The sequence below is a fragment of the Pipistrellus kuhlii genome, unplaced genomic scaffold (assembly GCF_014108245.1).
Source record: "Pipistrellus kuhlii isolate mPipKuh1 unplaced genomic scaffold, mPipKuh1.p scaffold_m20_p_6, whole genome shotgun sequence".
NCBI classification, from domain to species: Eukaryota; Metazoa; Chordata; class Mammalia; order Chiroptera; family Vespertilionidae; genus Pipistrellus; species Pipistrellus kuhlii.
Window position 1 is genome coordinate 54548079 of NW_023425562.1, and position 27507 is coordinate 54575585.

A 27507-nucleotide genomic window follows, 5' to 3' on the forward strand; every position below is an offset into this window, starting at 1 on the left:
GGAGAAACAGTCAGGAGGACCTGTGTCCACAATCTCAATGCGCCACCTCACAAAGGGCTCTGTGTGTGTAACGCCGTGAAATTCCGCCTCCAAAGATCGGTCTGGGCAGATCCAGGAGGGTGGGTGAACGAACCAAAGGGAGGTTGGGTCCCCCACCACCTGTCCCCTGGAGGCCTGGTTCCCAAGCGTTCTCGGGGATTAGGGGCGGAGAAGGAAGAGGGAGGAGCATTCTTCATGTGATGGTGGGAGGAACGCACACACCATCTCAGCTGGTGTGCCAGGGGGTGAGGTGACTTGTGTCACAGGTTTCATGTGTGCTTATATGTGTGTGTTTATGTGGGTGGTCCTGTCCTGTCTGCCTTTCGGGTCACCCTGCACCCCCAGTGTGGCCCTCTCCTTTCATCCTCAGCAAACTCCCTATCACCCATCACTAGCTGATGGAACAGCAGGAGTCTGAGACCTTGTGAGACTAGCTGCCTCTCTGGGCCTCAGTTTCCCATCTGTAACCCCAGGGAGGCTGAACCAGAGAGGGTTAAGTGCTCCTCTCATTTGCATAGTCTAGGATCCTCACGGGGCATCTCACTCCCAGCCCAGGCCTGCATCTTGCCTGAACATCACCCACTGTGTCCTTGCAGTGAACACACCTTAGTTTGCATGGGGAACGGGGACATGATGGGGGGTTCCAAGCTCTGCCTAGAGGCTTTGTCCCCTCACCCCACAGACTGCCTACTCCTGCACTCCCCACCCCAGGACTGGCCGTCCCAGGTGGAGAGGAGAGGCCCAGGGTGAATGATCTCCAGGCACCATGGGATATTTGGGACATGGGAATAGACCACACGTCTCAAGGATTGGACAAAACAAAGCCGTTGTCTAGCTGCCGCCCAGGAGAGCCACTCACATGGGGTTCCAGAGGCCGCTCCTCCACCACCATGGCAGGATCTGCAACGCCCCGGAGCACAGCACAGGGCCCCAGTGCACTCAGCCTGACCACAGAATCCAGGTCCGTGATGCCCTAGGCCAGCTGGCCAGCTAAGTGATCTAGAACTTCATCCAGAACTAAGGATGTCCCTCTAGAACAGTTCCTCTGCTAACTGTGCTAGAACCTCATCTATAATTGAACCCAGACAGGATATCTTCCTAGACATTTTACCTGTTGCTTTCAAACCCTTTTTTTTCCTACAAGGAACGCTTTAGACGCTCGTCTAGAACAAAGAACGACTCCAGGAAGCATTTCCCTTGAGGGGTCTGGAACCTCACCCATAGCCCAGCCCACGAACAGGAGACTCTGGAGGAGTTCACTTGGGAAGCATTCTCGGTGCTCTGGATCCACGACCCTTGGCGTTCCAGCTAGCTCGAACCCCTCAGATGTCTCGGGTTCTCCCTCCCCTCCAGCTCTAGCACTGTCTACCTCCCACCCTCGACTCCCCACCCACCCCAACTTCCTCCCTTAAATCCTCCTCTCTGGCCCAAGCTCCAAACCTTGGGCCCCACAGGAACTGTACCCACCTCGTCCACCAGACTCTCCCACCTCACCCCCCATCTTCCATAGCCTCCTTCATCCCCAGCACCCCCTCAGGAGCACAGGGCCTCAGTCACGGACCTCAGACGGGGCCCTTCCTCTGACAAGTCCACCGGGGGGACACGTGGGCAGCTCCAGGTGGGGGAGAGGGTGTGGAGCCCCCAGCACCAGAGGGGGTATGGAGGCCTCCGTGAAAGCGGGCAGCGCATGAGGCGTGTAGCACCAGTTAATCCCTTGGGCCCTGGGTCGAGGGGGGGGAGTGTTAGAAAATGGGCCACAGGGCTGGAAACAGGGCCGAGGGCTGAGGCCTCCATGAGGCTGCCCCCTCCCCTGAAAGAACCCAGTGGTGGAGCCACTCTACCCTTGGACCAGCAGATCTGCTTCCCCTTAGCCTGGCGGCCCTGAAATCCCAGGCTCAACACTGTGGTCGATATGAGGTCAGCCAAGCCCATCCCTTTCTGGGGGGAGAAGCTGTGGCCTACACTGTGGTCTCATACTCCAGTAGCTCCTGCGAGGTCCCCATGCTCCGGTACTGCAACCGGGGCGTGACGGGCGAGGAGTACTCCAGCGCCAGAATGGTCTTCCGGAGCCGGCGGTCAATAAAATGCGCATCCCACGCGGGGTACTTCTTACGAGGCAGGTCAATCCGAATGACGGGCCCCTCTGTCCGCAAGGCGCGGGCCACCGGTGTGGGAGGCAGGCCGGGCCGCACCTGGAAGACAGGCGGCGTGGGGGTCCCCGCCCGCTCCCCCCCCACCGAGACCCCATCCCGCTCGGCGCCTGTAGTCCTCGGCAGGGACCTCGGGGGGCTTGTGACGGCGTCGGCCGGCGGGCCGCGGGGCTCTGGGGTCTCCGGGCAGATGCAGCCGGGCGCCTGGGGGCCCAGCATGGGCCCGTTGGGGTGCAGGAGGCAGTAGTAGACGCACATGAAGAATATGCCCAGCGCGAAGCTGGAGGCCACCACGCAGACCAGGATGAGCGAGTGCAGGTCGGCGGAGAAGTTGCGGCTGGCGTACCAGAAGCCGGTGAGCGCCGCGTTCTCCAGCAGGACGATGCCGTAGTAGAGGGTCATGCGGCGGCGGCTGCGGCCCTCCTTGACGTTGAACCAGCAGAAGATGTAGATGATGCCCACCACCATGTTGTAGATGATCTCCTCCCACTTGGACATGCAGAAGTCCGTCTCGCCCTGGATGACCCAGAAGGTCATGACGCACCAGTGGGCCACGACGAAGATGCCGAAGTAGAGCCTGTAGACGCTGGCGAAGAGCGCGAAGGCCAGGCCGCGGGCCGCGATGGTGAACAGGTGCCAGAGCACCTGCGCCACGGCGCCCTTGTAGGACAGCGGCCGCTTGTCGTCTCGCGAGTCCCGCAGCACCTTCTGGTAGGAGGCCAGCGTCCAGGCCAGGGACACGAGGGAGGCGGAGGTGGAGAGGGCTGCGGAGACAGGGCGGGGGCGGGGCGGGCCGGGTTAGGGGTGGGTCTGGGTGGGGGGTGGGTGGAGGGGAGGGTTGCGGGTCAGGAGCTGGGTTCTGAGGCGGTGTGAGGGGAGGGGCTGTGCATCAGGCAGGGGGTGGGAGGAGGGTCTCAGAGGGTGGTCTTAAAAAGTGATGGTGGGGCATGGGGATGGATAGAGTTGGGTACAGTCTTCAGGGCGGGAGCATAAAAGGAGAGGGAAGGGGGGTGGTTTGGGTCTCCGTAAGGGTTAGGGCTAGGTCTCCAGTATCAGACCGTTAGGGTTCGGGGGCTTGGTGGGAAGGTGGGGAATTCGAGTCTGGGGCTCTGGGAATGGGAAAGGAGGTGCAGAGTTGGGAGGGGGTGTCACAGTCAGGGCCTGGAGAGGCCAGGAGAGGACTATTAGAAGCTAGAGGTCACCAGGCTGAGACTAGGGTGTGGAGAGGACTGTCCACGCTGAGCACAGCTGAGGGGACGGAGAGAAAATCTACAGTGGCCAGAGTTTGGATGGGGGCCCCGTCACCCCAGCGGGGAATGCCCAGGGGGCCTGAGACGGAGTGATAGTCTTTCTGGACATTAAGGGCGGGCTGGGCAGAGTCCTGGAGGGAGGAGCATGGGGAGCCCCAGAGAGAGGGATGTGGCTTTTTGCTGACATGGACGGGGTTCTGGTCTGTTGGCGTTAGGGAAGGGGCAAGGAGGAGCTGGGTGCACAGGACCTGAGCTGGGCCTGGGACGGGTTCCCAGGGGGCGAAGAGCAGGGAGAGGGTGGATGGACAGGCTCTCTGGAAACCGTGATTGGGCAGGTCTGCGAGTCAGGGAGTCCCTGGAGGGGTGCACGCTGGGATCAGGACAGTTTGGAGAATGAAGCGGGTGGGGAGGGCCTGAGGTGTGGCGAGGGGGTCAAGGGCCTCTTTGGACTTGGGCAACAATGGGTCTGGTCTGCCCTGACAATGGGGAAGGGCGGAGGGTCCGGTCGGGGGACGAACCCAGGGGACTATGGGAGGGGACATGGAGGTCTTCACCGGCCTGGAGCGGGGTGAGAGCAGAAGGGGCTGCAAAACCTCGGCTGGGAGCGGGGAGGGGCCTGCAGCAGGAAGAGCTGACACTGGGGCAGTCAGAATACGGAATACTGGAGAGGAGTGAGCCCGGGCTGGGGCTGGGGCTGGGGCGGGGACGCAGGCCATCCCGGGAGCACGGCGGGCGGGCGGGAGGGCCAGGGGCGGCTCACCGGGCAGCAGGTCCGGGCGGCCGCCGCGGTGCACCAGCAGGCTGAGCTGCAGCACGAGCTGCGGCGCGCTGCGCAGGAAGGTCTCCAGCAGGCGCAGCATGCTCACGTCCGCGCTCTCGAACAGCATCCGCCAGTAGAAGTGGCGCCGCAGCCGCTCCCCGCGCCAGCGGCTCTGCAGCCCCAGGTACATGGTGCGCAGGTACCTGCCGGAGGGACGCGGTGCTGAGGCGCCCACTCCGAACCAAACCTGGCCCGTGCCACACAGAGCCTAACACCACAAACGTAAAAGGGGCGTTTGGAAAGGCCCCACTTCTGGGGCTGTGGTTGGGGAATTCCTGATGGGCTCTTCGGCTTAAAGCAGGGACACAAAGGAAAGGCTTAGCACAGCATTCTCATCATCAATGCTGCTCTGCCACATGGGGGCCTGCTTTCTTCCCCGGATTCCTGGCTCCCTACAGGGCCCTGGGCTTACAACAGCCCTGCTATTATCCCCATTGTATAGATGAGAAAACTGAGACCCAGAGAGGTATGTCCTTGGTCCAAGGTCACACAGCTAGGAAGCATTCACACCCAGGCAGCCTGGCCACAGGGCTCACCTTCTAACCATTAAGCAACTCGGCCTCTCCCTGCATGCCAAGAGTTTGCCTACGCAGGAGCAGTTCCTGGTGCCACCCCCAGCTCTGTAGCCACCAGCAGCTTTCTGGTGTGTAGCCAAGCCCACCTCTGAGTGCCCATCTCCCCACGAGCTAGAGGAGGCTGCTTAGACACCCTCTGGCCTTGGAGACTTTGCTGCTGCTTCTCACTTCTCCCAACAAACGTCATGCCTCCAGCTACTCTGCACAGGCCACAGGCTCCAGCCCACAGTCCTCCTCCTCACCCTGGGCTTTTGCAACTGCTGTTTCCTCTGCCTGGTAACACCCCCACGCCAGCCCCCAAACAGGATAACTCTTGCTTTTCCCCCCAAGGCTCAGCTCATAAACATGATTTCTTCCTGGATCTCTCCACTTGGAGTAGGGGCCTCTCCCAGGCTTCCCTCCAACCCAGCACTTTTCACAGCGGGTGTAACTGTCTGCTTATGCACCCACCGCCGGCACACTGATCTCTGTGGGAATGATTGGGGCGGCTTGCTAACTGCTGTGTCTCCAATTCTTACCACGGAGATGCTCGATCTGTGTGTTGCCTGAATGCATAAATGAATGAACGTGTGAGTGACTGAAAATTTAACTGAATGGAACTCTGGTAACCCAGTAGGGGGCATAGAGGGAATCCCAAAGTCCTGAGATCAATTCCTCACTTAGTTGTGTCATCTTGAGCAAGAAGGCCCTCTCGGAGCCCTGCCTGTGAGGTTAAGTGGGTGAGATCCTTGGCGACTGTGAACTGCAGTGCCCACTGGGTGACAAGGGACTGTCCACACAGGTCTCTGCATCTGATCTCTCCTCTCCGTCCCGGTGCCTGGCCCAGCAGCTCCACCCCTGGCGGTTGCAACCATAGACACTGGCCCCCCAACCCCCAAATTCTCTGACCCATGCCTTTTGCTGAAACCAGAGGGGACTCCTTTAGAAGTGATTTCCCCATAAACCGGGGAGGGGGGGCGGGAAGAGACACAACATAGTCAGTGACCTTGTTGCCTCCATCAGACGTTGGGGAACCAGGGATTTCCCAGAAACGAAGTGCTGGCGTTTTCAGAGGGTTCTTTAGAGGCCAACAGCACTCAACTGTGTACAGCCAGCCCACGGGAGGAACGGCAGTGCTGCCTGAAATGTGGGACCCACTGACAGACCCAGAGCTTCTCCAGTGAGTATCCATGGTGGGCCCTCTCTGGGCCTCAGTTTCTCCAATAGGGATGGGTTTGATGACTCTGGAGATCCTTTCAGAGCAAATGTTCTCGGATCCAAACTCTCCCCTGAAAACGTGGCTGGAAACATCCCAATTGGGGTTCTCCTTGCCATCCCCGATCCTTCAGCTAACTCTCCCACCCAACGCTGACATTCCTCTAGCAGTTCTCGGCCGCGTGCTTTACACGCTCTGCTCACACACTTTGTGGTAGGGAGTCCCTGTTTCCAGAGGCGGGCCTTCTGCTTCCGAGCAGCTCCAGGCGGGTTGTGTTTCTCTGATGAGCAGACATTTGTCTCCTCCCTGTATCTTTTGTTCTATACCTACACCCTCACATAAGGATCCCTGCAGCCAGAATCACTCATTCACAGAGCAAGTGTAATATGACCACTTGCTATGTGCCCTGTCCTGTTGCCTTTGTCTCTCACTCCCGTGGGAGAGACATGGTAAGAGCTGAAATAGATGCTCTGAGATGCCGAGGAACCCAGAGAAGAGATGGGTGGCTCTGGCTGGGGGGTTAAGGGGGTCAGGGAAGACTTCCTGGAGGAAGAAAGAGTTTTAAAGCATGGGCAGGTATTTTAAGGCACACAACGGGTGGAAGGGCGTTCTGTTTTTAAAAATATATTTTTATTGATTTCAGAGAGGGAGAGGGAGAGAAAGAAACATCAATGGTGAGAGAATTGTTGATCGGCTGTCTCCTGCATGCCCCCTACTGGGGATGGAGCTGGCAACCCAGGCATATGCCCTTGACAGGAATCGAACCCAAGACCCTTCCGTCTGCAGGCTGACGCTCTAACCGCTGAGCCAAACCGGCAAGGGCAATGGAAGGGCATTCTAGGTGGAATAGTCAGCTGAACAAAGGCACAGAGGCATGAGAGAACGTGGCCTTTTAGGGGACTGGCCAGTGGTTTGTCAGGAAGGAGGGTTTATGGACAGGGGCACAGGAACACTAGAACTGCGAAGGGCATCAAATTCTGGACTGAAGAGTTCATATTTTATTCTAAATTTGAATTCTATCCCAGAATCAGGGGTGATGGGATGAGCTCAGTGGCTCGGAAAGCGTGGTCTGGAGGCTGGTTTGGAGGAAAGCCAGGAGAGGCTGGGGCTTGGTCCAGGCCTGGAATGCCAGGGCCTCGCTCAGGCAGGGCACAGAGGAGGGGCAGAGAACAGAGCTGGGGATGGCCAGAGGGCGTGTGGGGTCCTGGGGGAGAGACCAGGTGGGCCCCCAGAGCTTCTGAGGGCCCAGAACACAGACCACCTTTCTCAGCCCCCATCTCCTCCAGACCCCGTTCCCTGCCCGTTCCCATGGCTCTGGCTTTGAGCAGGAAGGAGAGACCAGCTGGTCCCACATGAAGGGGCCTGGGGAGTTGGGGGAGGGCGACACCCTGGAAGTTTCTCTCAGGCTGGTGGAAGACCATCTGTTTCCTGGCCCTGGTCAGCATGAGGGAGGCCCCAGCCCAGCCAGCATCCATCACCACCTGACAGGCCGCCTGCCCCCCTCCTCGCCCACTCCTGCCAGCTCCCAACACCCACACCCCAGCTAACCACAGACAAAGGGCTCCCTCAGCCCAGGACCACAGAGGGCCGGATCAGGGAAGGGGTAGGGGAAGAAAGAAGGCCTCTGAGACCCCAAAACTTGCGGTCAGCAGGGAGCGTAGAGAGATCATGTCACAGTTGGGGGGATGGAAAGGCTTAGGTTCAGCAATTCTCTGCCTTCGTTGGCAACAGAAGCAAGATCTGTGGCTGTTCCTGCCAGCCCCACTGCATGCTCACTGCCAAGGGCCTGCAAGGTTTTTATGGGCCTAGGACAATGTGTGAGGCCTGGGGGAGGGGGTGGGGATGGGGATGTGAGATTGGCTCTATAACACAGGGGAAAAACTGCAGAATCAAAATTAATAAATGTTTAATTAAACGTCTGCGAAACAGCACATGATATCAGCCAGTCAACTGCAATTTGGCTTTTATCTGGCTGTATGTAATTTGCACTTGATGTTTGATATAGCTGCATTTTAATATGCTTCATAGGTGTGGGGCCCACAGAGGTCTTTACACAGCCCTGCCCAGGACATGCGTCCTAATTCCCCCGAACCTCAGTTTCACTGTCTCTGAAACGGCGTCAGCACTCACCCTCCTTGTCTACATCACCGCTCCCACGGTGAGAATGAGAACGGCAAGATGGCGATACGCTGAGTGTGTGGGTTTGCTGCCCGGCCCTGCCCTGAATGCTCGGTGGCCTTGGGTAGTCTCTGCCTCACTGAGCCTTGTTTTCATCCTCGCTGTGAGCATTTGGAAAGCGCAGAGGATATGCACATAAGGGGGAGGGATGCCAGCTAGGTGGAGGCCGCTGGCTCCTCCCTCATCAGCAGCCACTCTTTACTTTTTTTTTTTATAATATATTTTATTGATTTTTCACAGAGAGGAAGGGAGAGAGATAGAGAGCTAGAAACGTCAATGAGAGAAACATCGACCAGTTGCCTCTTGCACACCCCCTACCAGGGATGTGCCCGCAACCAAGGTACATGCCCTTGACCGGAATCAAATCAGGGACCTTTCAGTCCGCAGACCAACGCTCTACCACTGAGCCAAACTGGTTTCAGCCGCTCTTTACTTTTTCTTTTTTTTTTTTTTAATATATATTTTATTGATTTTTTACAGAGAGGAGGAGAGAGGGATAGAGAGATAGAAACGTTGATGAGAGAGAAACATTGACCAGCTGCCTCTTGCACACCCCCCACCAGGGATGTGCCTGCAACCAGTGTACATGCCCTTGACCGGAATCGAACCTGGGACCTTTCAGTCCGCAGACTGACACTCTACCACTGAGCCAAACCGGTTTCGGCAGCAGCTGCTCTTTAGACCTCCCCCAACCCAACTGGTTTGGCCCAATGGATAGAGCATCGGATGATGGACTGAAGGGTCCCAGCTTTGATTACGGTCTGGAGCATGTGCCTTGGTTGCAGGCACATCCCCAGCTAATCAATGTTTCTCTCATTGATGTTTCTAGCTCTCTATCCCTCTCCCTTCCTCTCTGTAAAAAATCAATTTTATATATATATATATATATATATATATATATATATATATATATATATATATATAATTAAAACCTCCCCCAGGAAGCCCATTCTACTTGAAAGGAAGTTGGGAGAGATTAATCTTCACCACAAATGGGACTGATGCCTCAGGGAAAGGAACCTAGTCATGGGGGGGGGGTGGGAAGGGATGTATCTGCTCTCCCCCAAAACGCATCCCCAGTCCTTCCCTCCATTCTCTCAACGGCCACCACCCTGGTCCAGGCCACCGTCACTTTTGCCTTCCTGGTGGGCTCCCTGCAGCCACATGGCAACCAGCAGGGTGTTTTGAAAATCCATCAGATTATGTCTCATTCCCCTTCTCAAAACCTTTCAAGGGCCACCCACCACACTTGGAACAAAACCCAAGCTCCTCGCTTGGTCTGCGGGCCCTAAACCATCGGCCCCGCCTATTTCTCCCTTCTCCTCTCACACCACCGTGCCCTTTGTTCTCAGCCTTCCGGTATCCCCAGGCGTGCTCAAACCCAGCCCACGTGCTCCTCACTCAGGGCCTTTGCCCTCGCTGCTTGCTCTGCCTGGAACACCGCTGCCACACCCCCTGTGGTGGCCTATTCTCAGCTCATTCTCAGAGTGCCCTCCCCTGTCAGCCCCTCTGCTCTCACCACATCACTCTGGTCTACCACATTGCCCTCTCTATCTCCTTAACGTACATATGAAACAACCTTATTTATTAACTCACACATTGATCTTCTGTTTTACCGCCTTGGCTCTGGTAGGTTAGGGACTTTCTTTGTTTTGGTCACCACTGTTTCCCCAGCATCAGCGCATGTAGTAGGCACTCGATAGATATTTGTTGAATGAATACATGTGAGTGTTTGCATGTCTTCTCTCTCCTGACCTTGGAGGCCCTGGGGCTTTGTTGCCTGAGCCGGGACACCCAGTTGACTGATTTCTGTCCTTTCTCCTTCGGGAAGCTTTCCCTGGTGCTCCTCAGCCTGGTTGGGCCTCGCCAGCGCTGACAGCCCCAGCCTTACACTGCCTCTGCCTAAGGCCAGTGTGAGCCAGAGCCTAACAGACAGCTTCTACCAGCCCCCATTTTCCAGGCAAGGAAACAGGGGTGCTCAGAGGCCTATTTTGGATCTAATTTGCCAACTCCCAGCCTTGTGTCCAGGAGAAAAAGGGGTGGGGGTGGGAGGCGCATGGGTGGGGAGCAAATCAAACCCAGTCTGGAGAGGAGAGAAGCCAGCAGCTAGGATGGGAAGTCCCTCCACTCAGGCTCCAGAAAGCTGTCTCTGCTGGGCCCCATTGCCTCTGTGAGCAGACAGCAGGGTCAAGAAATGGACAGAGATGGTTTTTCAGGAACCTCCCAGCATCCCCTAGGGGTGGCGAGCTATTCTCTATGGGAAAGGATGGGGGAGCCACATGTTGAGTAGCCAGAGAGCTTCTGGGTGCAGCGTCTGGGTCATTCTTTCTCCGGCTCTTTGTTCCTGGGTCGCCCCACGTCTCTGGCGCTAGGTCAGGGTTTCTGGCCAGGGCCTCGGTTCCTGCAAGCGGTCAGACCTGTGTCCCCGCTGGACCTGTCCCTTTGTCTGCCCTAAGGTCCTGGGCCATGGCCTCTTCTGTGCTCAGATCAGCCTGTTGTGTTTGTCCCTTGAATGCAGGGTCGGCCTATTTATCTGTTCCTCTGCTGTTGTCAGTCCATCTATTTGCCTGTCAGCCAGTCTCACCCTGGGACCCTGGGTCAGTCCCCCAGGCTGTCCCTTAGATATTAGGTCTATTTGTTAGCCGCCTGACTTGGCTTCATGTGTCAGCCGGTCTGTCCCCTCTTAGGGACCGGGATCATCCCTCTGCCTGTCGCTTGGATGTCAAGAGAACCTGTCTGTCCTCCTGGATACTGGGTCTGCCTGTTGGTCTGCTGTCTGTCAGTCTCTTGGCTGCTGGGTCCATCTGCTGGTGTGTTGCTCAGCTCATGGCTCAGCGAGACTGCCAGTTTTCCGGCTGTCCTCCCCTGCCTGCCCCCCTCTCCCCGACGCTGGGTCCCTCTCTGTCTGTCTGTGTCTCTCACATCCTCAGCTCCTCCATCTGTCGGTCTCCGTGTTTCTGAGTGTGGTTCCCCCCCTCTCCACTCCCCCTCACTCTCTGGGCCAAAAACACAACAGCTTCCAGCGGCGCCCCCGCTCCCGCTCCATCCAGGAACCCCCCAACCTACCTCCCTCTCTGCCTCGGCTAGCTCCTGGTCTCCAGAACTCTGGAGAGGAGCAGGGTGGAGCTGGGAAAGCAGGGCTGATGGGAAGGCGCAGGGCCCCCCACACCAGGCTCATTACGGCTCTGTAGGGGGACAGCATGCAGGTGTTAATACTAATGTTAATAACTCATATTTATTGAGCACCAACTGCATGACAGGCTATGCTAAGTAAGCCTTTTTTAATACATATTGTCCATTTTTTTTAAAGTTTTATTTTATTTTATTGATTTTAGAGAGGAAGTGAGAGAGAGAAACATCAGTGATGAGAATTACTGATTGGCTGCCTCCTGCACACCCCCTACTGGGGATCGAGCCCGCAACCCAGGCACACGCCCTTGACCAGAATGAAACCTGGGACCCTTCAGTCCACAAGCCGATGCTCTATCCACTGAGCCAAACTGGCTGGGTCCGTGTTGTCCATTCTTCACAGCAAATCTTTGAGGTGACTCTCGTGGGCCCCTGCCCCAGAGAAGGTGCTTCAGTCTCACCGAGGTACCACTGCCCGGGAGGACCTCAAAGCTCTGCTTGGGGTTATGTGGGAGGGGTGACAACAGTAGGAGACCCAGGCTCAAGTCCTTCATTGAACTATTATTATTATAATATATTTTTAACCATTGGACTTTCTGGAAAAGTCCAACCCCTCTGTGAGCCTCAGTCCTCTTCTATAAAATGGGCCCAGGTAACCTGGTTTTTGCTTACCCCAAGGAGTTTTCACCAGGCCCATCTCCCCACCCATCCCATTCTTATAACAGTAAGGCCCAGCATCTGTGTCCCGAACCCGGATACTTCTCTCCACTCCGATGTCGCCCACTCTGGTCCACGTCAGCCAACTTCAAGCAGTCTCCATCCGCCCTGCTAAGTATCCTTCCTCCCGTCCCTCTTAGAGCTTCTTCTTCACACGGCAGCCTGAGGGACGCTGTAAAATCTTAGACCCGGTCATGCCACTGCCCATTGCTCCAGAATAAAATTCTTATCAGAATCTTTGAGGTCCAGTGCAACCTAGCTCTGTCCGCCTCTAGGACCTCCTTCCCTCCGCCTTCCCATCATGCACCTCTCTGGCTACGCTGGCCTTGCTGCTTCCTGAACACCCCAAACTCATCCCAGCCTCCGGTGCTCTGCCTGGAAAGGGCTCCACCAATCTCTGGCCGATTCTCATTCTCTCCACCTCAGCTGGATCATCTCCTCAGAGGGGCCCGCCCAGATCCCTTTCCAAAGCTCGCTCCTCACCTCTCTGGCCACTGCGTCATGTTACCCTGTTTTCTTAACACAGACCACAGCCTGAAATGGCCTAATTTACTTGCTTTCATATTTATCGTCTCTGCGATGGAGAGGGGACCGCGGCTCTCCTGTTTACTGCTATGTCTCTAGTGCCAGGCACATAGTTAATGCTCAATATGTTCTGTTTCCTGAATGAATGAATGAATGAATGAATGAGAGTGTGCATATGCTATGTAAGCTCCCCAGGTAAAGGCAGTCAAATGCAGAGGGGAATAACCAGGCTCGGGAGTCAGGGAGCTCCATCACTTACTCTCTGTGTGGTCTTGGACAAGTTCTTCCCTCTCTGAACCCCTTGGCTCAATGCCCACCTTCTGAAGTAGCTGTGAAATCAAAGTGGTGGTTTATATAAAATGCTCAGCCCGGTGCCTGCCCTCGACCAATGGGAGGCTTCTGACTCCGAGGCCCCCGCAGGAACAGGAGGCCTTCTGGTTTCTGGTGGAGCTGAGACCCAATACCAGGCTGGCTTTCCCTGGTGCTCACTGAATCTGTCCAGAGGAGAGAGCGGGACAGAGAAGGCCCTCTGAGGCAAGTTCACAGGGCAGGGTCTTCTTTGCGGTCTTTGTCCTCCCCCTGAAAATAGCTGCCACTCTTTGAAGACCTACTGTGTGGACTTTGCTAACATTCTCACTGCAGCCCTGAGGTTTTGGGGGCATGATCCCCATTTTCCAGATGAGGAAACTGAGTCACAGAAAAGAGGAGGTTCATTTGACATTTATTCACCCAGCATTTTTGAGTACCTACAACGCACCAGGTACTGTGCTGGGACACAATGGTGAACAAGACAGACCCAGGCATCCCTGGCCGGTGTGCTCAGTGGTTAGAGTGTCAGCCTGCGCACTGAAGGGTCTCGGGTTCTATTCCCAGTCAAGGACATGTACTGGATTGTGGGCTTGCTCCCAGGCTGGGCTGGAGGCATGTAGGGGTCAACCAATCGATAACTGTCTATGTGTCTGTCTGTCTCTCTCCCTCCTTTCCATCCACTCTCTCTTAATGGGAAAAACACCCTCAGGTGAGGATTAATAACAACAACAAAAGACAGACCCAGACTATCTGGTACTGTCTGTGGGGGGCTTGGACCCTAATTAAGTCATCATGTAAATACGGAACCACAAACATATTCTGTGGGTTCCAGACGTGCTGCCACCAGGGCTCCATGCTCCCCCACTGAGCAAGCAGTGCTGCTGGAGAAGGGCCTGGCCCCGCATGGGAAGGGCGTAGCAGTCAGGGAAGGCTTTCTGGAGGAGGTGGCTATGAGCCATGGTCTGAAGCAGGCACAGGAGTTAGCCAGGTGGAGGCAGGAGGGAAGGGTGTTTCTGGCAGAGGGACAGCATGGGCAAAGGTCCTGAGTTGGGAAGAGCAATAAGAGGTCAAAGGGCTGTCGCTCAGAGGAGAAAGTAAGAAAGCAAGAGATGAGGTGACCGTGGTGAAGCATTTGGCCTTTATCGTAAGACTGCTGGGGAGACGGGATGAGACAGCCCTTCTGCGTTCTAGAGGGAGTGCTTGGCTGCGGGGGACAGGCTGGGGGGAGGCAGGGGTGGGAGGTGGCGGACCAGGTACCAGCTGAGGTGAGAATGGAGACGGAAGGCGAGGCCATGGACTCCAGAGACGTTTAGCGGGCATTTGGAGAAGTGGCTTGCCCAAAGTTAACAGCCAGAATATCAGAGCTGCATCTTAAATTAGGCTGGCCAACTCCCCCATTTCGCCACAGAGCACACACCACGCTGAGCCGGGCCCTGGGGCCTCAGGTGCTGCTTGTGGGAAACATCGGGCCCCAGGCATACACTACAGCACCCACGTGTGGCCCAGGAGCCTTGTGGGAATGGCCCTGAGGCCCCCTCCCTACCTGCCCACCCCTGACGCTGGGCACTCCTGCACGGATTTAAAATAGGACCTTCTCGGGGTTGGCAGCCAAATGCGTCATAAATGCCAGCAGGGAAAGTGATTTTACACATTCGGATCCCATTTCGCGTGGTGCTGGGAGCTGGGCCGTTTTCCTCCTCCTTAGCAGCCCCTAGAGAGCCATAGCACCTCTTTTTCTGCTGGGATGAAGCCAAATATTTCCCCGCCACTAATTTTAGCCTCGGCTGAAAAGCTGAGACCCTTTCCTATCCCACCCACTGCCAGCAGCCACCAGCCAGTGTCCTCTTTTTGCTGAACAGCTAAGCAGGCCGTTCCTTTCCAGCAAAGGCTTTGGGACCAGGTTCTCACCTCTTATGTCTTTCATGGTGTTACTGCAGCCAGGTCTCCTCCCCTCTCTGGCCTCACTTTCCCTATCTGTGAAATGGGTACAGAGCAGAGACTAAAACCCAGGACCCCATACTCTAGTTCAAGACTCTTTGTACCCCCCACTTCTTTCTTTTCCTGCCATTTGGTGCAGAGCTGGGATGCCATGGGCTAGCTGGGGGAGAAGGAACTAGATTCCACTCTCCTGGTGGCTTTGGGCTGGGAGGAAGCACCACTTCTATCTGTCCCTGGCCTGGGTGTAAGATCCTAGATGATAAAGGGGCCATGCTGAAATCATTATGAGGGACTGGAGAATGAGGGAGGGGCTAGAATTTTAATTGTCCAAGAATAGCTGGAAATTAGGATATTTATGCAAAGATACTATCCCAATTTGGAAATGTTGGCAACTAATTTTAAAAATACCATATGAATTTGTAAGAAATAATTATTCCTTTTTTTTAAGGTGTGATAACAATATTAGTTGTATTTTTCAAAAGTCTGTCTCTTTAGAGCTGTACTGAAATATTTATGGATGCAATGATATGATGTTTGAGATGTACTCAACAGAACATGGAAAATAAAAGGTCCTCTCTACTTCTATATATTTAAAATTTTCCCATAATAAATAGTTCCATTAATCGTTTCAACAGTTTCGGTAGCGGGGAAGGTCCTGTGTGGGCCAGGCTGGCTTTCCCCACTGGCTACGGATGTGTCACATGTGGCCTGGCCTCCAAGCATCATAAGGCCCCCAAGTTAGATCCGCGGAGCCTCCTCTGTAAGGGGCTTCAGAGACCATTTAATTTATCGCCCAGTCCCACCCGGAGACCTGCCACAGCTTCCCTGCCAAAGCCAGCCACGGCTGTCTGCCCACATCTGTGCTGTGGCGGTCTCGCCCAGGGGAGCAGCCCGCTGTTCCTGGGCAGCTTGATTGTCAGGGCGTTCTTGCTTCTATTCAAGCGGACTCTGCCTCCCTTTAACCTTGGGTTGTTATCTGTCCTCACACCATCTCTGGAGCCCAGAAAAGTCTCCTTCCGGGAGAGGCGGTGTGTGTGTGTGTGTGTGTGTGTGTGTGTGTGTGTGTCTGTCAGTGGAGGAACATTCGTGAGCATTAGGATCCCCGGTTCCCGTCTCCCACCCCCTCCCTTGTTCCTAAGCAAGTAGGTTGTGCTGCAACTTGGGCCAATGCTAACAGTAAGAGCAGTTACCGTTTTCTGAGCCTGCAGTATGTGACAAGCCCTGTGCATTTATATTATCTCCCAATACCTCTACAAGAACCTGAAGACGTAGATTCTGTCATTATCCCTATTTCATAGAGGAGGTAGAGCTCCCTGGTGAAGTGACCTGCCCAGGGTCACACCGCTGGGAACTAACGGAGCCAGGGGCTGCACCTGTGCCCCAGCCCTCAGCTACTCTGCCCTCTTGTCTGAGTCCTGGCAACACTCATGCAGGATTCTCCAGCCCCCAGCTGGACTTTACAGACAAAGTAACTGAACTCCAGGCAATGAAGTGTGTCTCGCTCAGGATTCTGATTTTAAAGATTCCATTCAGTTCACATGAACATTTATTGAGCACCGACTGCATGCAAGCAATTTTATTTCCTCCATCTCATAAGTGAGGCCACACCTGCATCCTCCTGGAGACTCAGCCCAGGTTTGCCCCGTTACATGGTATACAAATACAAATGCGTTGCCCTTGACCTGCATTTGTCCATGACCGTGTGGAAGGCTGCAGATGTAGGCCTAGCAGATCTCAGTGCAATGTCCACCCCTACATCAGCACAGATGCAAAGCCTGCTCCAACAGGCTTCACGTCCTAAGAACCTGCTATGGATCTTGTAGAGCTGGCTGGGTACAAGGCCACTAACAGCAACAGAGGGTCCGCTCTGGGCCAGTCACCGTGAGAGATGAAAGGACAAGGCCTCAACCCCCCAGGGGCTTGTAATCTGGTAGGAAACCCAGGCAGGTGGGCAGGCGATCGCATTAGAATCTGAACAGAGCTGCGAGGCTGAAGAGGGATGAGTAATTGTGCCTGGGAGGGAGTCTGAGAGGGAGAAGCCAGGATGTTAACAGTGGGTCCTTCATCTTGAACTCAAATTTTTGAACTATTTTTCTGATTTATTTTTCTCTTCCCAAAGCAGTACATGCACGATTAATACACTTAACTAGCAGAAGGCAGTATCTCTTGGTGGTTTTCCATGTGGCCATTGGAGCTGGACTGTGTCCTGTCAAACATGAACTTGGCTATTTACTAACTAGGAGGCTGTTAACCTCTCTGCGTCTCAGTTTCCACCAACTCAGCTAGTGTTAGCTAGCAGCATTGGCCCATATTACAGATGTGCAATGCATGTTCCATATATTCATTCAATAAACCTTCACAATAGCCATTTGTATAGGGATGTTATTATCCCATTTCACAGATGAGGAAACTGAGGCCTAGAAAGGTTAAAGTGACTTGTTCACAGCCACACAGCTCATACGTAGCAGAGCCAGAGTTTGGGCTCCACAGTCCTTATCCTTCCTCAACACACTATCCTACACGACAGGATTGCTGTGAAGGCTAATGATCTCACCTAAGTCTCTATATGGAGTAGCTAGAATTTTCAGTAATATCTGACTTTTTAATAACAGGTGAATGCATGCATGTATTTCTTGGTTAATTAAAAACCAGAGTAAAATCTTCAAGCTACACAAGATCTAATTAGCAAGTGGAACTCTCCCCTAACCTCACCTCTCCATCCCCAGAGTTAAAGAGCCGAGGGGAGTCTTCTTTAGCCCTTTTCTGTGCTGCCTGAGGTTCCAACAAAAAGTGCACAGCTCTTTTATAAACAAACAAAACCACTAAGCAATTTCCATTTTAGGTAAAAGCCACAACGTTGGCCTGATTGAGGGAGTGGGAGGTGGGGTTGGAGGGGCAGAGGGCGGCACATGTGGGTTTGTTCAGGGAAAGCTTCTCAGAAGAGGTGGTGTTGAGCTTGGCAGTGAAGGATGTGCAGAATTTCACTGGGAGGAAAGGGGAAAGGAGGAAGGACTGTAGGCCGAGTGCAGAGATGTGATGAGGGAAGGAGTGTGTGGCTTATTTCGGGGGTGGAGTGGGGGTGTGTGATGGGAGGGTTGGGGGAGAGGGGACTCAGGAGCAGGAGGCAAAGGGCCTGATGCCAGGCTAAAGCATCTGGACTAGCTGGAGGGGCAGAGGGAAGCCGGTGCCAGTCCTCTGGCTTCAGAGTGGCAAGGTGAGACCTGAGCTTTAGAGCTACCCTCTGGCTGCCAGTGGAGATAGGATGGGGTGGGTGAAGGAGGGAACCGGAGGCAGATAAGATTTCCCAGGGGAGGAATGACGAGGCCCTTGTAACAAAGGCAGGGCAGTGAACGGAGAGACCAGAGTAGATCCCAACACACCCTCCTTCCTCTCCCTAGGGACCTTCGCCCTAGCGCTGGGTTCAGAGCCATTTCCTGGCAGCCTCCCTCCTCCCCCCAAGGCTTCCGTGTGGTCTTTATAGATCAAGCAGGGGACGATGGGCCCAACTGCCGCCACCGTGTCTGTTGGGAGCTGCTCTAATGGCCTGTGGCTGCAGATGGGCAGGGAAAGGAGAGGAGGGCGGTGGGTGGCGTCCTGAGGTGTCTCCCAGGAGCTGAGGGGTGGGGCTGGGCAGGAAGGAGCCTGCAAAGTGAGAGCAGGGAGGAGTCTGGGAAGTCACCGAGTGCAGGGGGTTGTAAACATGTTTCAGTGGTGGGACTGACCACAATCTTAGACAGGTACCTGACAAAGCAAAAAGAGGAGCTCAGAGACACTCAGGTTGCAATGATGGTGAGAGGGCCATGAAATACATTTGGAAACTGACGTGGAATCCAACCCTTGTCCCATTTTATAAATAATAATACAAATGGTGACGGCTGATGAGATGTGAGCATTTTCTGTATTCAAGGCACTGTGGTAAACACTCTATAAACATTATTTAACTTACTACTCCCCCCAGCTACATGATAGGTATTATCATTAGGATGTCTGTTTCAGAGATGAGAAAATCAAGGCACACATATCTTGCTATTTGCCCAAAATCACAGAAAGTGGTGACAAAGTGTGGCTGCTTCCAGAATGGGGGTTCTTAACCATTGACAATCTGGCTCCAACAGGGAAACTGGCCAGAGAAGGACAGATGTCATGTCCACTCTGCCTGAAACAGCCCCCACCCCATTGCTACTTCCCTGGTCCCACCCCATCTTCTCTCACCCGGATCACCGAGAAGCCTCCTCGTGGGCTTACCCTGGCCTCCCTCCAATCTATTTGCCACCCAGCGGCCAGAGTGTACACTGTAAACATAAGTAAAGCCCTATTCCTCCCCTGCTCACATCCTCTTGGACTCCTGCTTCCTGCAGAGTGAAAGCCCTATGGCCTCGGAGGCCTTGTGATCTAACCAAGCCAACTTGTCCACCATAATGTCCCCTCCTCTCTGCTTCGGCCACACGGGTCTTCTCCTCAGTCTTCCCTTTCCCTTTGCCTGGAACACTCTCCCCGAGACCATCACACAGCGAGACCTCACCTCATCCAGCCCTTTGCCCACATGCCCCCGCCTCCCAGAGGCCTGCCCTGACCACCTTATCTCCAAGACCCACACCTTCTTTCTGGGCCTCTGTAGCTTCCTACCTGTTTCACTTTTTCCATACACTTATTGATATCTGATCCATTATATTAAATTTTTTATTGATTTTAGAGAGAGAGTGAGGAAAGAGAGATTTGTTGTTCCACTTACTTATGCATTCTTTGGTTAATCCTTACATGTGCCCTGACTTGGGACTAAACCTGAAACATATCAGGATGAGCTACCCAGCCAGGGCTGATCCATTAACCTATATAATAAAAGCCTAATATGCAAATTGTCCCCTCAACTGAGAGTTCTACCGCTTGCTATGATGTGCACTGACCACCAGGGGGCTGCACAGAACATGGTGGGCGTTGGTGACACAGCGGGGAGCAGTGGAGGTGCTGTAGGCTCCGATGGGCCCTGAGGAGAGCAGGACTGGGGTGGGATGGTGGAGTGGGCGGTGCCAGGCCAAGACAGATGCCAGGCGGGGGCTGAAAGCCCAACTGATCCAATTGCAAGGTGACCAGAGGCAGTGGGGGGGGGGGGGGCACTGCCTGGCTCTCTCAGTTCCTGGGAAATGGGTGTGGTGGGGTGATTGGTGGGGGCAATTGGGCCCCCACAGACAACAACAGGAGGGGTGAGAGAGATGCAGGGGGTGAGGCCCGCACAGGCTGCCAGGGGGAGGGAGTACCCAGCCAGCCGCAGGCAGATGCTAGGACCCTACCAGTGCACACATTTCATGCACTGGGCCTCTAGTATTCTATATTATGCATAGTGAAGGTGATCAAAGTTTTGTCGCCCCAAAACATGCTATTTTGGATATTGATTTTAAGCTGGTTATTAAGAAACAAAAGGCTCAAGAAGAAACTTTGACCCTCCTCCTTGCCTTTCTGCGGGAATTCAGATAGAAGCATGTTTCAGGAAGGAAACCCACCTAACACCTAAGAATTAAGTGTTGCAGACCAGGAGACTCCAAACAAAAACCTGTTCACTAGATGCTGTGTCCCACTGTTTCTGGATGGCCCAACAAGAACTTGTTTATCGCCTGCTGTCTCCCTGTGGACTACCTGCTTCCCTTTGAAATCCCAGGCCACTGCCCACCTTCTTTGTTCACAATGGCATTTAGACCTCAGCTGCCCAATGCGTCTTTGGGTCTCAGATCCTATGGCACATCCCCATCACCCCGCAGGTACATCTGTAATAAACTTTGGACATTTTCTCCTGTTAGTCTGTCTCAAACTTGATTATTAGCCCAGCTAGAAGAACTTAGAAGTTGGGAGGAGAGTTATTAGTTTTGCACCGCCCCCCCCCCACTCCCCCGCAAGATAATACACACTATATTTTGTTTGTTGTTGCCCCCATTTGACTACTGAGTCCATGACAGCAGGGTCTTAGTTTTGTTCACTACCCTATTTCCAGCACTTAACGCAGTGCCTGGTATACAGCAGGTGCTCCATAAATATTTTCTGAATGAATGACTGCAGATCAAATGAACAGCTGCCATGTCCTTATGGCTTCAGGGGCCTTGAAGGCCCTCTTGCCTTCCTGGCCCCTCCCTGGCCACCTGCTCAATGAACTAACCTCCCTCTGCAGGGAACAAAGCCCAGGTCGATGGCACTAAGCACTGCCAATGGTTCTGAACACTTAACAATGCGGCCAGCCCTTTGCCAAACCCTGGGCAGACATCATCTCATTAAACCACAAAACAACCCAAGAGGTGTACCCTGATGGTCTCTAGGTACAAGGGATCAAACTCAGGCACAGAGATTATATAGCTCATCAAGGTCACATACAGGAAGTGAAAGGACCAGGATTTGAACTGAGGACATTTGAATTAGAGTCCATGTTCTTTTTCTGTTACTCCTCAATTGGAGGATATTTTTCCATTAATTTTTAGAGAGAATGGAAGGGAGGGGGAGAGACAGAAACATTGATGTGAAAGACACATCAGCCCTAACCAGTTTGGCTCAGTGTATAGAGTGTTGGCCTATGGACTGAAGGATCCCAGGTTCGATTCCAGTCAAGGGCATGTACCTTGGCTGCGGGCACATCCCCAATAAGAGGTGTGCAGGAGGCAGCTGATTGATGTTTCTCTCTCATCGATGTTTCTAACTCTCTATCCCTCTCCCTTCCTCTCTTTAAAAAAAATCAATAAAATATATATATTTTTAAAATAAATAAAAAAAGAAAGACACACCAATTGGTTGCCTCCCGACCCCTGCCCTGCCCTGACCTGCTTGCAGCTGAGGTATGTGCCCTTGACCAGAATTGAACCAGAGACCCTTCAGTCCACAGGCTGATGCTCTACCCACTGAGCCAAACCAGTTAGGGATAGAGTCCACGCACTTAACCATTATTCCAAGACTATGGCTTCCCAGAGAAGAGACACAGGGTCTGATTTTCACACCAAGCAGGACTCTTGAGGAGTCAAAGGGAGCAGTGCTCAGGCCTAGACACAGAGGGGGTAGCAGAGGGAGGGCCTTCAAAGCCCAGGCTGCCTCCCTCCCTCCCATTCTGGGGTCCCCAGATCCTGACAGCCTAGAAGGAATACTGTGCCAGGTCATCACCCACTAATTGGCTTAGCAAACCAAGCTTATCCGGGCAGACGTGGAGCCCAGTGAATTCAAGATTAGAGAAAGCAGGAGTCATGGCTTACTGCTCTGCTGCCCACAGGGTCAGGGAGACGGGGTTAGGACTTTAATTGGCTTAACAGCCCTGAGTGGCTTAACTGCTCAGACGGTTGGGGTGGAGGGTAGGGAGGAATGAAAACACAGACTGGTGACCAGCCCACAGCCAGCTCATGTTTCACCAAAGGATCTGTGTGCTCTTCTCTTGGGGTTCAATCTGTACTCTGCCAATGGTCTGCCCCCTATGCCATCAGCATGGGGGTGCCAGGAACAGAGCTTGGGCTTGCGAGTTGGGCAAAACTGGGTTGGCACCTCACCTCCCTCCTATTTCCTTAGTGGGTGACCTTGGACAAGTTACTTGACTTCTCTGAGCCTCACTTTTTTGTCTGGTAAACGTGTGTCATTTGCCAACAGAAGGGCAGTTCAGGGGAAAAAAGAGATACTGTGCCTGTGCCTCACATGGGGCCGACTGGGACAGAGTGAGTGCGTGGTATCCATGAATTCCTCCCCATCGCCTCCCTCCTCAGAGCCCCATTTGTGTTTAAAATAATAATACCAATACCCATTTTGCAAGGTTGTTTGGAAATAGAATAAGAAAGCACCTCATGAGTTGTATAGAGCTAGACCAGAGGTCACAAAGAAGACAAGCTCCCAAATGTGTTAACTTTGGTCGACATGTTTTAAAAAATATTAATTAATAACTGAAAATTGGAAGAATTCACACAAAAATCCCAATTTTCCACTTCTCATGATAAATCACAAATTGACAATACCAAGTCCACAACTTCTCATGGCACCCTCAGTGGGGCTAGGTGGTGGCTTCCCCTTCTCTAAGACACTGCTTACCCCCAAATGTCCTCTTGACTGACAGCACACAGGTCTGTGCTTCCTGCTTCTCAAAGTATTTAAGCTTTTCATCCAGTATTGTACCAGCATGAGGAGTTGAAAGATACCTTTATGACTTAAATTCTTGTATTCAGAATTGGAGATATGAGATCAGGAGGTGAATAACTTCATTGAGTAGGGAGACGGGGGGTGTTTCAGAGCATTGGCTGTGTACAGATTGAACCCCAAGAGAAGAGCACACAGATCCTTTGGTGGGACATGAGCTGGAAACCAACCTGTTTTTTCACTCCTCCCCAACCTCCACCCCAACCGTCTGAGCAGTTAAGCCACTCAGGGCTGTCAAGCCAGTTAAAGTCCAAACCCTGACCTCTCTGACCCTGTCACCTCTTGAAAAAAAGTGAGGCTCAGAGAAGTCAGCTTTGATCCTGGAGGGCTCAGACACGCATCCCTTCCTCAGTACTCCAGTTCCCACTACTCAGAGCATCAGCACCAAGTCCTGCTGAAGAGAGAAACTGTTCACTGTGGGAACATTTCATGTGGTAAGCAAACATGCTGTACCAACATTGCTTAACTTCTAGGAATACCAGCCCTGCTGGCTTCTCTATATCTTGTCTGGATTTTCTTCCATTTAGCCAGACCCTCAGCCATTTCAGAAACCAAAGGTTTGGGACAGGTGCCCAGAGGTTTTTGCTTAGCTAGCTAGACCATCGTTAGAATTACAGAAAAGAAAAGTTGTTAAAGTCATCAAATCTAATATTCTTACTTGACAGACAGGGAAACTAAGGCTGGTGTGGGAAGAGCCTCACCCAAGTACACTTAACAAGCTAGTTACAAACCTGGGTGAAGACATAGGTGCCCCAACCCAGCACTCTCCCCACAATATACACTGTCTCCCATCCTTACCCACATCCTTATCTCCCCCTTCTTTCACATTCTTATCTCAATGCAGCAGGAGCCATGGCTTTCTATCATCCTAGAATCTTGGGATCTCAGACTCATAATTCTTTGAGCGTGAGGGACACATTAGTGGCAGAACTGCAAAGTGGATAAATTCAACGTGGGCTTTGAAGGCAGAGTCTTGAGTCCCAGCTCTCCTACTCCCTAGCGGTGTGACCTTGGGCAAGGGTGTACACTTTTTGAGCCTCGATCCCCTCACCTGTCAAGTAGGAATGATAATACAACCACATCAGAGTTTTCTTCGGAGGGATATAGGAAATGAAACAGGTAAAAAGGCAAGCAGTAAGCTTGGCACAAAGTGAGTGCTTAGTAAAATAATTGTTATAGAGGATCTGTACCCCTAAAGCTTATGTGAAATGGCCCAAAGGTGACAAAAGAGAATGGAGCGGGACACAGTGGAGCACATATATTCTGTCTAAATTGTTACAAGCCAGACATTGCTAGATTCCTTTATATATGTGTGTGTGTGTGTGTGTGTGTGTGTGTGTGTGTGTGTATATATATATATATATATATATATATATATATATATATATATATAATTTTTTTTAAAGAGAAGCTAGGACTTCTAGAGTTTTGAAATATTATTCAAGCCAAACAAAACGCTTTCAATGGCCATTAGTTTGCAACCCCAGCCCCCTTTACAAATGGGGGAGAGTAGAAATAGCTAGTCCTTTTACCGAAGAAACCATGGATCTCAATGGGCCATCAGCTACCTTCAGCCACGCCCCTGAGGCCCCCATCCACACTCTGTGATCATTTTTTGCCGTATTTGAGAGATATGCAGTTTGTTCAAGAAGGAATATCAGTTTCTTGCATGTAGATTCTGAACAAGCGAAGGAGGGTTCGAGGTAGTCAGTGAGTTGAGGGGCAGCTGGCCCACTTTAGGCTGAAGGAAAGGGCAGTGAGGATTTGGCCATCAAGAATAGGAAGTTACCATTTCAGAATCTAAAAATATCTTTTACCATCTGTCCACTCAGGCACAGAATGATAACTGCAGATTAGTTCCTGGATGTAGACATGAATATTTTTATGTGTCAAGCTAATAATAATAACAACACCAACTTGGGTGGATACAACTTCACCCTCCTTCTCTCCCAAGACAGATAAATGGAATATACACATAAATCCAGACAAGGCATAGAGAGGGAAACCAAGGCAGAGAGAGATTTGGCAACGCAACACGGGTGACACAGCAAGTGAGCATCTGGAACAAGCTCTGGGTGTCCTGTTTCCAACCCTCAGCAAAGAACTAAATCTTGAGTTAGGCAGAACGTGTTAACAAGTAGCAGACAGAATAAATATAAGAACAGCAATAATCACCCTCTATATCACTACTGTGACTTTAACTTTTTCCATACAATTGTGATAACCCTAGTAATCTATTACATTACTAAAACATATTGAAGTTTGCAGGGCCTCCCACAGACCAGCTCTCACATGACCAACCCACTAGGTAAATAAACTATGATGGTAGATTAATGAGATGAGAAGGAGGGAATTCTCCCATATTTCACAGGTGAGGAAACTGAATCTTGGAAGGAAGAGCGGTTTTGTCTAAGATGACATAAGTAGCAAGTTCAATTCTTTCAGTGCACAGGACAGCCTAAGCTACTGGAGCAATCCTGATTCAAGAAGAACCCTCGGTTCAGAATTCCCCCCTCTCCAATGAACTCAGCTCAGCTCAACTCAGAAGCCACTCTTAGTCCTGGCAGAGTAAGCCTGGAAGTAGGCTGTTTGTGCAAAGTCAGTTTTGTCTTACTGCCCTGCAAGTACAGGACAGCTAGTGGCCATCTAATCTCAGATTCAAGATCCAAAACCCCCTTGGGCCTGTTGAGGTGCGGGCAGGACGTGGACACTGGAGAAGTCCTAAGAAACAGGAGCCAGATGGCTCCTCAGCTGGGTCTGGCATACCCTTTCCCAAAAGTCTAAAAAGTTTGAGCAGGATATTCATTTAGCTACCTCAAATTCCATGCTTCTCCTGGGAGATTGAAAATGGACTTCAATTCTGAACTGAGAATCTTTGAGAGCAAGGGAGGACTTCTGAGATCTTTCCTACACCCAGGCTCAGCACTCGGGCAGAAAGGAGTGGGTCAGGGATGGAGGGAGCCCTGGAGTTCTATTCCAAGCTTCACACTCACGTTCATTAACCCAGGGCCCTTCCTCTCTCTTCTTGCTCCATCCCCTCCTCCCTCAATGGCCAGATAAGAGGATGGCTCTGGGGTTGGTCAGAGTTTGAGAGCAGAGGGCAGGGAGGAGCTGGCAGAGAGAAAAAAAAATCAGAGCTACATTAGGGTGGGGTGTGGTGGAGGTCAGGACACGAGGGGACCTAGAGAGATCAGAGGAAAGCTGGGGTGGGAGGCGGCCCTTCGCTACCCAGACTCCTCGGAATCAGCTCCCTCCACCTGCGCTTCTCCTACCTCCAGACCTGGCCGAGCTGCAGGAGGTGGACGAGAGTCTGCAGCAGCCAGACGCAGAAGCGACAGCAGCGGCGGCGGTGGGCGCTGGCCGAGGAGGGCGCGGGCGGCCGGGATCCCAGCTCGGAGCCGCCCTCTTTGGCCAGGAAGGCGGTGGCGCTGTCCTTAGTGCTGACGGAGAGCCCGCCGGTGCCGCTGTCCTTGGTGCTGACGGCGGGTCCCAGGGTCCCCGCGGGCTCCGTGTAGTCGTACACGAACCAGCGGAAGCTGAGCAGTTGCACCACCAGCGAGGGCAGGAGTACAAACAGCAGCGTGAGGCCGAAGAAGATCCGCTGACCCTGCAGGTAGTAGGAGGCCGCCAGCCACAGGTCCGTGGCGCCGTCGGAGAAGAACACGAGCAGCGCGCACAGCACCCAGCAGCAGTCCCGCAGCCCGTAGCGGGGCGCCGAGCCCCCCGGCCCGGCCACCTCGGGGCCCTCGGCGGCCGCCGCCTCCCCGCGCGCGCCAGCGCTGCCCCGGGCTCCCCCAGCCGCCCCCTCCGGCGCCGGGCTGGCCGCGGCCGCCGCTCCATCAGACTTCGCGGCCATGTTGGCGGAGCGGGAGGCGGGGAGCGACTTCCGGGAGGCGGAGGGGGTGGGGTGCGGAGTGGGGAGGACCCTGAGCTGTGGCGGCTCCAGCCTCCCCCTCTTCCTCCTTCTCCTCGTCTTCCTCCTCCCTCTACTTCAATTATTCATTACCCTTGGCGCCGCCCTCACCCCTCCTCCACCTGCCGGGCTGTGTCCGCACGGGGAGCACTCCCCTCCCCGGGAAGGGAGCCGGGGACGGGGGAGAGCATCCCAGGTCACCCTCTCCTGCCTTCCTGGGAGGTGGGGGGCTCCAGCCACATGCTCTCTGCCTCTCACCCCTCACCCTGCTCCACTTCCTTTCTCCTTTCTTCACCGCGCCCCTCTCCCTTTTCATTTATGTCCTGTGTTTACCTCCGGTGGCCTGGGTCTGAGGAGCGTGGGGCCGGGCAGGAACTTGGAAAGGGGCGGCTTAGGCGGGCACCTCAGGAACTCTTCAGCAATCATTCCATGCTGACAGGCCACTTCCTAGTTTCCAGGGTGTTCACATATTGTTCCACCCCCTTCTTTTATCTTGAGAGGCCCCTTTTGCTATTGTCTTTTGAAGCTGAGAAAACTGAAGCTCTGAGAGTTGCTGTCTCTTCCCCACGCCCCCCTTTCCCTCCTCTGGAACGGCCTTCCTCTGGCCACAGCCCTCATAACTAGGGG

General features: G+C 53.4%; 1 protein-coding gene across 1 annotated transcript; it reads right to left on the reverse strand.

Moving 5' to 3' along the window:
- Nucleotides 1-896: 896 nt before the first annotated feature.
- Nucleotides 897-27507, reverse strand: XKR7 (XK related 7). Its single transcript, XM_036419192.2, has 3 exons — nucleotides 26240-27507; nucleotides 4200-4402; nucleotides 897-2953 (listed from the first exon to the last, which is right to left on the reverse strand). The coding sequence occupies exons 1-3, from the start codon at nucleotides 26821-26823 to the stop codon at nucleotides 1998-2000; spliced, it is 1743 nt and encodes a 580-aa protein (XP_036275085.1). The 5' UTR covers nucleotides 26824-27507; the 3' UTR covers nucleotides 897-1997.